The sequence below is a fragment of the Toxotes jaculatrix genome, chromosome 2, assembly GCF_017976425.1.
Source record: "Toxotes jaculatrix isolate fToxJac2 chromosome 2, fToxJac2.pri, whole genome shotgun sequence".
Classification (NCBI taxonomy): Eukaryota; Metazoa; Chordata; class Actinopteri; family Toxotidae; genus Toxotes; species Toxotes jaculatrix.
In genome coordinates, this window is record NC_054395.1 from 23,160,754 (window position 1) to 23,172,383 (window position 11,630).

At 40.9% G+C, this 11,630-nt stretch overlaps 1 protein-coding gene across 2 annotated transcripts in view; it reads right to left on the reverse strand.

Moving 5' to 3' along the window:
* The window catches only part of si:ch73-181d5.4, a 28,522-nt gene extending 17,157 nt beyond the window's left edge, over window positions 1-11,365 (reverse strand). For both annotated transcript variants that reach the window (XM_041064128.1, XM_041064121.1), the window contains exons 1-6: window positions 11,290-11,365; window positions 9,701-9,764; window positions 8,412-9,588; window positions 8,035-8,287; window positions 7,520-7,801; window positions 7,162-7,342 (exon numbers count right to left, since the gene is read on the reverse strand). In XM_041064128.1, the coding sequence (XP_040920062.1) occupies window positions 7,162-7,342; window positions 7,520-7,801; window positions 8,035-8,287; window positions 8,412-9,588; window positions 9,701-9,746 (1,939 nt within the window). In that variant the 5' untranslated portion in view covers window positions 9,747-9,764; window positions 11,290-11,365. The remainder of the gene's footprint in view (window positions 1-7,161; window positions 7,343-7,519; window positions 7,802-8,034; window positions 8,288-8,411; window positions 9,589-9,700; window positions 9,765-11,289) is intronic.
* Window positions 11,366-11,630: the final 265 nt, after the last annotated feature.

Sequence of the window (11,630 nt, forward strand, 5' to 3'; positions counted from 1 at the left end):
TGACATTGGCAGTTTTGCTCAGACGTAAGATTCTTTCTAAACTCACTACTCATACTTTTCAAAGCTAAAGATTACCAGTATGCATTAACCAAAGTGCAGAAAATAAGTTACTATCCTAGACCAACATTTTACTACTGTAAACACTGAAACCACAGAAATCACATGCCTTTCACACTACATCATGTGGTCACACTACACTCCAGCTCGGCACAAGAGTCCCACTGTACAATCTTGAAAAAAATTCTGTTCACTCTATGATAGAAATAATTTAATCAAGAATAAATTTCATTTTGTGTAACTACCAACTACTTTATGGCTAAATATGGACCAAAAATGATCTTTGATGTTCGTGTAGTACTGGTTGCGTATGGAAAGGAATCCCAGTGGACACTGACAGGACGACCATTAAAGAACCTTATATATGAGTATAACAGGCATTTGCAAGTTGCATGAAGTCCAACAAGACTTTTATAAACATGTTGGGTATCACTGTGTGCTTGTGTTGTGTGATGCAGAACAGCATTCGCCACGAGTCAAGCGTGACAGGGATCCTGGCGACAAAGTTTTTCAACATTTCAACTACAGGTAGAGGAAAAAGACAATGAAGCAGAGAGAAGTCGCTCTTCGCAAAAGCAACTCCCTTCACTTGATGTATAAAACTACCGTAGTATTTCTTAGGCACTGTTAACCTGTAAATGTCAGGTAAATATATTTCCTTGTGGAGCAATTAACTGAGAGAAAGTGTTGTAAATGACAATGAAGTGGGTGGTCTGGATGAATGAGATTTTAAAAAAAATATCTTCCTGATGGGGGCCTCCGACTCTGTATATGGCACATGTGCCTGGCAAGTAGAGTGTTTACTCATCACAAGAGTGAGGCAACATTGACAAAAGTTGCTCAAGGCTCCAACTACATCACAACAGGTTGTCTCATGGATCCAGTGGAACCGGGTCTTCTGTTTTTAAACTTCTGGGTTCCTATTTAGTTTCTAATTTTAATGGCAATATCTTATTTCAGTTATATGTATATGTAATGTTTGTCTACGTGTAAAATTGAACACTTTGGGGTCTTTGCTGGTCTTGGGTACCCGCCCCAACAGCCCTATTGGACACTGACAAATTTGTCTGTGTGCGGTGTCTCATCCATGTAATATGCACAGCTCTCCAGTGGTACAGAAAGCAGAAGGCATTAAGTTAAAATCAGCCTGTCCTTAAAACCAAAACGTACTTGTTTGTACCTCCATTTTAGTTTCACATTCATCTCAAATTAAATCACAATTACATAAAAAAAACAATGACTTCTGGCAACATTTTACATCCAGGAACAAATAAGGCATGCTATTCTTTTGACAAGATTAAAAGGAAAGGCAGAAAAGTCCGTATTGGCTCTGTTGAAATCCATGTCACTCTCAAAGTAAATGATTTCAAAGTATAACCAACTGCATCCTTTCTATATGCACTTGCTAAAATGAAAAAAAAAAGTGCTAAAAAGACTGTTACTGCTTCCTGTAAAGATGTTTTGATCTGTGCCCTGCTTATGCAAAGTATTTTTTTGAAGGGTGTAGTTATTCTGTGGTACTTTGTGATCGTTGTGCATTTCCCAGCCACTAATAGCGAAAGTCAAAAAACACAGGTGGGAAAACTGATGGGTGGTCACCACTGAAGACAGCTTTCAGCTCACAGATGTAGGCGTTAGAATGCAAAACCTTTTCTAGTGTACGAGAAAACACTGAAACTATCAGGTGTAGAATGCAAAAAAAGTCCACCCAAAAAAAAGAAAAAAAAATTTCCGATGTGGTGATCAAAACCCATTCATTCCCATGACTATTCATCATGTACAGATCATTTTCTTTAACCAAACTAAATGTTTGTATTTGCCCTGTCTTTTTTCGATAGAATACTTAAGGTTATGCTATGTCAATGCACAAAAGTCACTTTGAACATCTAAAAATTTGTTATATGTGGAAATAATGATTTATACAATATATACAGTGAGGTTAAAGAGACATTTTAAGAAATTATAGCTATAGGTTGCATGTTTGACAGAAACGTCAAATGTCTAAAGCTTTATGACGAGCAACAGTGAGGCACCAAAACCTGAAACTTGACATTCACACTGAGGATTGCTGGGAGTACTCTGAGGTCCAGCAGGAGAAATGTCCACTCGCTTTATCTTTAAAAAGGCCCTAATTTAAGGTTCAGATTGCTTTGAGACAAATGCCACACTTAAGTCTCCTTTGCTCCATGATGTCACGCGTTGCAGAGATGAAACTGTGCAGCAACTCATCATGTGCACCACAGTTCATCAGGAGAACACCTCTGTTCATGAGGCAACACCTGCCCTGAGGACTGCTGATTAGCAGATGCCGTCTCAGCCTGCGACATCATCTCGTGACCTCAACCCCACTGAGAACCTGTGAGACGCCCTGCAACACAACAGCTGGAGACGTGACCTCTGCCTGTCAAGAGCCAGCAGCTTAGTCTGTGTTTTCTCCAGAAGTGTGAGCACCTCAAAGCTGCACATCCAGAGGCTGAAGCAGAAGCGGCAGCAACGGGGGACCACACACGGTTCTGATGGACTGCAGGACTACTGTTGCTAATTAGTGTTTTGAAGAAAATGTTAAGTTTGCTTCCCTCTTGTTTACTTTCATTATTTTTATTTATTGTAGTCATGAATTTCTTGTTGTTGTTAGTATATATCAAGACTTGTTCCTAACATTTTGACATTTTTATCCACAAGACCATAGCTCGAGTCAAAAGTCTGACACACCTTCCATCTCTCTCCACAACCTATTTAGTTTTTTGTTTTTTTGTGGACAATGTATGCAAAGATATGCTGAAAACTAGTGTTTCAGAAGTCTCTAATGCTCAAGGGTCACTTAACCTGAAGGTGTAATGGTATCTAGGCAATGTTTTTATGGGCCAAGGTTTTGATATGTGAAACTTCTGCCACCACTACAATACAAACTGTAACCTAAGTTTTTTTCGTTGGAACTACTACTTTATTGAAAAGATGTTCTGATGTTTTGGGGTTGTTGTTTTTTTTTTTTGTTTTAATGTCAAACACTGCGCACCAGAAACAAATTTTGTTGAACACTTCTTTTACTGGAGTGGCAGCAGAACAATTTCAAGGGCAATTTCACATAAGATTTTTTTTTTCTAATGCTTGATCAGCAGAATTAATATATTAACAGTTTTGTGCTACTTAATATATACTGTATGACCTTGATCTAGCTTTGAAACAGTTTAAGTTTCAATGTTCTATAGGAGGCTTGTCAGAGAGTCAGTTAGTTGGATAAATGAGCTAAATAAAATCGGAATGAGGCCCACCAATCTTGGTCTTCTGCATCATAAAACAAGCTGGAGCTGGATCTCTTGGCCCATTTTTGCTACCATCACTTCATGTGTGACATAGTTAACATGCATATCTTCTAATTAAGGGGAAGGGCAGGTCTAAACTGTAAAAGATCCTAGCTGTCAAATTTGGCTTCTACCTTATGTCAACACAGACTTAGTAGTGATGCCAAAATTTCTGGGTTGCATGATAACTGACATATTAATGACTTGGTCATTATCACTAAAGATTGAATTTCACAGAATTAGTTTGAAATTGCACTGTAGCTGACTAGTTGGTTGGGGCAGGTTTGGAAAAGGGGAGTGGAAGCTGACCCTGGTTCAGTGCTCAAAGGAAACCACAGAAATGATAAATATGGCAAAGCTGAGATGTTGGTTGCTGTTGTCTGTGTTTGTATGAATATGTAGAAAAATGTGGAAATTTTGCGGCCTTCACATCACATACTTAAAGGTGCCCTGTGGAGTTTTTTTTCTTGTAAACAAAGAAAAATTATGTTTACATTCAGTGTTACTCACCGAAACACACTGTGTGTATCCTAGGGGCCTAACAAATGCATTTCCTTCCTCATCAAACATTTGCAAAGCTGATTTTTAAAAATATCTTAAATCCAGCATTATTTACATCCGGTCTTCTACAGCATATCTTGGCGTGTTACTGCTGCCGGGTGACCAGAGGAATAGTGTAAAACCATTGGTCGGACTGTGGTTTGCACCATCCCGTGTGCATGTATGTGAATCATCATATGTGTGCTTGAGACAAAGAAAACAAGGACTCCCTCTTATAAAAAAAAAAAAAAAAAGGAAAACAAAACAAGCTCCACGGTGCTACTAGAGGTCTAAAACTCCACAGGGAACCTTTAATACGTAGTTCTTCGTTTTCGTCTTTTTTTGGGTAGAGTACAGGGTTATTTAAAGTTTCTTACCTAGCAGCCAAGTTTGCGGTTATATCTGTAACATTTTTTAGTATTTTTTATATTGTTATTATGTTTAAGTTAATGAAGGAAAAAAAGTGCATGCATTTCTGCAAGAATACAGAAATGTGGACTGTTTGGCTCACTGAACAAACATTATATTGCTTATGTGTATCTGTAAAAAATGAACAAGTGTAACAAAAAGAAAATTTGCCGTCTGTTGTATTTACCTTTAGGCTTTATACTTTTGTTCATGAAATGTATTAGTGAAAGTAAGGTGAAGTTGTTCTTTTGTTCAAATTAGAAATTTCACTTGTTTTAATGGTTTGAAATAAGTGTCAGTGCTCAAAGGAAAGCACAGAAAGTATTACTTTTACAAAAACTAGCAAAAGAAATGTTTCCTGTTGACTGTTTGTATGAATATATGAAGACACGTGGATGCATATGTGAGTGTGTAAGCAAAACTGAAGGGGACAGGGCTTCAAAATGTCAGGATCATGGGCGCATTCATACTGTTTGATCTATTTAAAAAAAAAAAGCAGATCAAGTAGCCTTCCTTAAACACTATACCCACACTCACTTACTAAAAAGATGCCTATCCTCCACCAAAGTCCCACAAATCCTTCATCCCTAGACTTTGTATGGATGTATTCTTCATTTGCGGTACACTGAGAGGCTCAGAGGGATGGAGCACTTTAGTGAAGGAGGCCCACTGACACTTCATAGGAATGTGACAACAAATGCCCTTTACACTGGTGGGTGGAGTCCAGATGGATCCTCTTTCTAGCATCTGCACCGGTGAATCCTCAAGTCCCCTCTGCATCTCTGCAGAAGGAAGGAATCAACTCCTTCTCCTCCTCCTGCCAATCTAATAATGGTGTGTTTGTGTAACGACTGATCCAAGTGTGTGTGTGCTTGTGTATTGTGAGTTGATGATTAAGGCACTGTAAGTTGCAGCATCAAGAGACTTGATGTAGAGAGAAGTTTTCCAGGTATCTCATACCTAGAAAGTTGTCTGAGCAAGGGTCAAGAAAAGTTGTAAAACGCTTTATGTATATATGTTGTATGTATATACAGAGTGCAGCAATTAGTTTAGTTTACTCACATTAAGTTTTCAGCCACCAAAATAAATCAGCTGTGGAGGCATAAGGCATCAGCAGTTTCAAAATGAACCCTACATTTTTAAAGCGTCAGCATCCTTACGCCCTGGCACTTCAACACCGTGGTACTTCTCTGACTTTGAAACCATAAGGTTTGGTATTCAGGAGTTCTGAAAGATTAGACGTGTGGGAGTTACAGTTTGATGCCTCCAAGCAAGAGATCCTGTGTGATGATCGAGTGTGCACAGCTAAGTCTGCAAAGCTTTACTTTTAATCTATGTATAACCACCACTTTCCAGTAACTAGCAAAGCCCTTCAGCAAAAAACATCCTGGCATCTAATAGTAGTGTCTTTTAATTGAGCTTCAAGGTACGTTCTTGACAGAGTTTGACAAAAAAAAAATCTTATCACAGGGTCCCTGTTCTCACCTAGCCTTAACGTGCTCTAAGTACAGGTGTGATCGTACCCAGGACGCATTGAGATCTACTCAGACCACATCTGTAGGTGGTCTGGACTGCATATGGCCACAATCTTTTAGTAGTGTGTATGCCAATGCGTCCTGGGCCGCAATGAAGAACTACCTATTGAATTGACGTCCTTTGTTTAGGTGGAAGTACGAACTCGTTCTCATTCTCAAATCACGCAAACGAGATGTTGGTGATTTGGTTTGCCTGGAATGTGCCAAGGAACATCTCCTTTAAATTTCCAGTAGACTATGCACAGGAAGTGCATTTCTGCACTTGCTGATCCAATCACACTTGGTCACTCAAGGTGCACATGGAGACTTATTTTAATGCATTCTTAGAGCTGTCCACCTGTGATCAGATCACTTAAAACACATATCAATGCCAGGTCTGAACAAGGCCACAGCCTCTAAATGCCTACACATGTGAAAAGGGCGTTACGGAGTTCAAATGATTTGGAGTATCTGATTTTAAAACTGACTGTTCGTAAGGTTTTTTTTTTGAGACAATTAAAAAAAGTGTGCTTCAATTATTACAATGATGAAAAATGTTGGTAATATGTGAACATCTTCCTGTTGGCTCAGAAATGAACACATAAAAACATATGCTTCATGTGAACTGCAAGTTACCGTGAGAAACAGACCCTAAACCTTGACTCTCAAGTACTTCTCAGGAATTCGTCATACTCTTAAGGCTGGCAGCTTAGTTTTATAGAATGAGGGGTGTGTCCAGAATACGAGACCCTTGCCCAAAGTGTCATTGTATTAAGCCTTCCTCTTTACCAGCTAAAGCCTCTTCGAACTCGTGTTCATCATTCAGTCAGTGATTGTCATGTATGTTTTTCAGTGAGAACCTTTGAGTTTACAAAACGACCTCAGACAAACTGAACACGGAAGCAGTGTTTGAACACATGGATACCAAACTCTGCAATGCACCCTGCCTATCCGGCAGTAACCTCTACATACACACACACGCGCGCGGTCGGTGTTTTGCTCATTCAGCTGTTTCCAGTTATGAGACTGGTTTAAATGAGTGTGTTTTGTTGAATACTGGAATCCTGACTAGTCAAGTTTTAAAAACATTTTTGGACATTTAGATTCATCAAAGGAACTATAAAAGTGAACATACTTACCCACTGCTGACCCCTGCTACTTATCAGTCATCCCAGAGAGAGACAGAGAGTGTGTGTATGTGTGTGTGTGCGCATGCTTGTTTTACATACTGCAATGATTCAAAGAGGGAGGAATATCTGTAATGCCAATAGAGGCAATTTATGCTCTGTGTTTGAACTGCTGTATGATTTGAATGTGTACGAGTAGTGAATGGTACATACACGCTGTGTTAAACTTAGATGATGGTAAGGAAGTGGCCTGAACTTCGGTGAGACTGGGGTCGCAGGCTAAGGGAGATGCAGCCTCCTTATTTCCTCCATCATCTGCCTTCATGTCCTCCTCTTCATTTTCTTCCTCTGCTTTTCCTGCTAACCTCTTAGACATCCTACCTGGCCTCTGACCCTGTGATGAAAAATATTTACTCAGGTCAAAACTAAAGATACTTAAAGCTCTGGGTTTTACACAGTGGTTTCACATAAAATCAGACAAACTATGGAAAAGACCAAACAAGAAAATACATAACCTATTCACCTCAAACATCTGTCTAAATGTCTCAGTCTCCATGTTTAAACTGCTTACCTTTGCAGCGGGTCTGGCAGTGGCAACTTTTCTCTGTCCTCGTCCTCTGGACTTGGGCACCTTAGGTCCAGAGAGTGTCTTCATAGTGACAGCAGCGTGCTGAAGGATGCAGTCGGTGCCACAGTAAACAGAGTCCGGCAGGGCTTGTTTGGAGCACCCCGGCCCAATGCACAGGGGAAGAGAGCTTTCCATCTCCATGTCAGCTCTGGGTTCAGGCTCTGGCCTCAGTGCAGGAGCCTCCTTCTCCTTCTCCTCCTCCTCCTCCTCCTCCATTACAGTCTCCTGAAAACCGATTCTCATCTTAGACCCAGAGACCACACTTCCTTCATGCAAATCAGTCATTCACTAATAATACAAATACTGTGTTGATTTATTACATTTACTGTCACATGGGAGTGAGAAATATTTAACCTAAAAACTACAGCTGCAAACTAGTTGGACAGCTATTTTTATTCTTTGTGACTAGGAACAATGAGCCATCTGGAGGTTACTGGCAATCCAAATGAAATTTTAACCTTGTGGGCTTGCTGCTCCTCACGCCCCTCCCCTTCTTCACCAGAGGGACTTAGTGTCAAGCATTCAGAAAAGCTAAGCTCAGGCTCAGGCTCAGGCTGAGGGTAAGGCTCAGACTGAAGCTGCTTCTTGGCCATGCAAGGAGGGCAGATATACTCTTGCCCTTTCTTCTCCATCTTACAGCCCCGTGTTTCACTGATACCAACGCAGTCACCATGGAACCACTCTTGGCAACTGTCACAGCAGATCATGAACCTAGAAGAAGCAGTGAACATACAGCACTGATCAGGAAGCGAAACTGACAGATGGTTCAGGTATGCAAAGCTCCGAAAGAGCAGCTCAGCACCAACAGATCTTGTTACCAGAAAGGAGCATGTACCTTTTATTGTGTTTCTGTCGGCAGATGCAGTACAGAGCATTGGAGTCATAACCCTCAGTATCTGATATGCTTGAATACTCTCCTAGATCCTTATCGTCTTTCTTCTCCTCCTCCTCCTCCTCCTCCGGTGCATCATCATACTGACCAGGGGTTACATCAGTAACATGATCTAAATCAGTGTCTATGATTATGCAGTCTGAGCTTGATTGCTGCGCAGGACTCAGAGTGATATCAGAGTGAGAAGGTGATATTTCAGCAGGGCTATGTGCATCATTTCCCTTTTTCTCCTCTTGCAACTGCTTCTGCTGCTCAGCCCCATTAACAATCATCACGTCATCGTCACTGTCCACCTCATCTCCAGTGCTTGATTGAAGCTCCACTGCCCTGCCCCTCCCTCTGCCCCTTCCTCTCCCTTTTCCCCTACCTCTTCCTCTGCCTCTACCCCTTCCTCTGGCCTTTCCTCTTCCGCCTTTCCCCCCTCTACCTCTCGCGTCTCCCTGCCTGGCTTTAGATGCCAACTTCTCCTTAATCTGTATCAGAGTCATTTCATCACTGTCCTCTTCTTGACTAGAGATCAACACCACATCATCTATTTCTCCCCCTGCCGCATTTTCAGGAGCACCCTGCGGCAAAACTTCCACGTCATCAGCAGATTCCATATTATCAGCCACCTCAGTTTCATCTATGGCCCGTGGAGGAAGGGCCTCGATGGCATCAGCAGCTTCCAATGCAATGTCAGGGGCTGCCAGTGCACCTGGCATGTCCATTGACAAGCCCTCATTCCCGCCGAGCAGTGAGAAGGCAGTGTGGAAGGCAGATCCAAAATCCTGCCATAAGCTGGGGTCAAGGCTCCCTCCTGCAGAAGCTTCTGAAGCTGGCTTGCTCTCCTCTGACGCAGGTGAGGACGGAGAAGACCACTCGAGCTCATCTATTACACTCTTCGTTGCGCTTGCAGTTTTTTGGGCAGCTTGAGTCGCTGTAGTGGTCTGGCGTGTTTGGTTGGTTCGACGACTTCTACCTCTCCGTACAAGTGGAGGGCTGTGTGTTAGGTCTCCGACTTCTTCCATGAACTCCCTTCTAGCAATAGTTGTACGCCTGAAGCCCCAGGACTTCTTCACCTGTGACAGGGTTGGCCTAACACTAGACTCGGACTCTTCTGTCTGGCTCTGTCGTTCCTCTATAGAAAAACAGGAACACCCAGAATCAACATAATGAGAAACACTACCTCTTTCATGGTCATCTACAGCTGCAGTCTGTCCACCGAAGCAATTCACAGAAATCTGTTTTACCTGAATTATTATCATCTGTGACGCTGTTATTTTCCACTGGGTCCATGGTGACATCAATAGAATACTGTCAAAATACAGAGGATAAAAGTTGTTAATAAATAAGCTTAAAGGAATGTCAACTCTCGGTGAGCTGGACAAGGCCTTAATGTATGAATTTTCAGAACGAGCAAATGGTCATTCCCCTTGTCTCTCCATGTACCTTCCTAATGTAAATTCGAGAAGGAAAACACAAACTCTCAAAAACTCTTGCCTCTAATATGTGTACAAATGTAGTGAACATTATAATCTTCATGAATGTAAGATTTACTTAAGGACTGTTGTAATCGACATTGCATTCGTTTTTGCAGGGTGCACATAATAAACTGATAACTGAGTGTATACACACATTTATAACCCATGATCACATGCCCTCTTAGGGGCTATGAAGAGCACTATCTTCTGACATTTTATAAAGTAAACAATTAAGTCAGACATATTGATAACTGTGAAGTAATTGTTGCAGGGTTGCAGCGCTACAGTTATCCTATGATGGAATACTACCTTTCCTGAGACTTACTCTGTTATTTGCTTGACACAGAAAAAACGGAATTTGATAAAACACAACACAACAAAGAAACAACAAATATAAACTTAAATAACAGAACTAAATTTTGAGAATCCCTCTACAAAACCTGGGCCACAAAACGGAGGGCGGTGAATAGTGGACACTATACACTCAGTTGTTAGTTTATTGCATACGCAATAAGGTAAATTTAATGCAATCTAATCCAACAGTCCTGTAATCAATCTTACCCCCATGTTATAATGCTCAGTTTTTACTGAAACTGCATTACAATGCTATTGATTCAACTGTATGATCACCATGGATGTAGTCTGCAGTACTATTAAACTGTGATGCATTCAACAAGGAGGTGTTTCTGTTGTTTTGACTATCCTCACTGATTTGAATGGGGTGGACAAAATAAAACCTGTCAACACAATGTAATATATCACAAATGGCATGTAACATTATAACCAAAGACGTTGTTGGTTTTTTAGGCACACCTGGCTAAAACTAATGGAAAAGCAGCAAATCCCCAGATTTGAGAAGCTTTTTTTTTGGCAATTTTGCTATAAAAAATGACTAACAATTAGTAACTGGTGTAAATGTTAGCTCTGGTGTCCACACAGTGAAATAGACCTGGTACAAACGGTTTATCATTCCAGACACTTTTCAGCTGAGATGAGAAGTAAGTGGGTTGTCCACATTGTCCCTGCATTCTATATTTTACTGACACCACTAAGCGAAACAGAAACGAAACAGCAGGCGTAACCAATTTCACTCTCGGACCTCGGTCGGCTGAAGTAGCGCACAAACGAAACGTCCTTGCAAACACTCCTGAATTGTTTTGTAGAGGGAAAAGAGAATTCTTGTTTCTAATGGCGACCGACATTGTTCTCTGTAGCTAGTTTAGATACCCGCTAGCTGCTACACTACCAGCTAAACAAAGCAATACGCAGGGAGGCTAACGATCTCCAAAGATACCAGCACAAGAGTTAAATGTTGCACACTTGTACACCGACACTGTGAGGGAAAACATAGATCATACCTTCAATATAAACGACAATTTTCCAGTTAGGGTTACATTCGCTCTGCTAGCTTGCTAGCACAACCTTCCATTTTCTTTGCCGTGCTGATTCGTAATCTCGCGGGAAGTTGTCACAAGCGGAAAACAACGTAGTTACAAAATGTTTTTCCTTTATTATTATTATTATTTATGTGTTTGTTTTTTAATTATTTATAGGTGCATGTCTTTTCTTTGCACAAAATCCCAGTCAAATTGTCCAACTTTCAAGAGTGTTCACGCGTTGGTAAGAAGTAGGCTAAATATAGATTATGGTTATGATTGTTGTCATTCAGACAGCGAAACATTTTTTCAACATTTGTTTT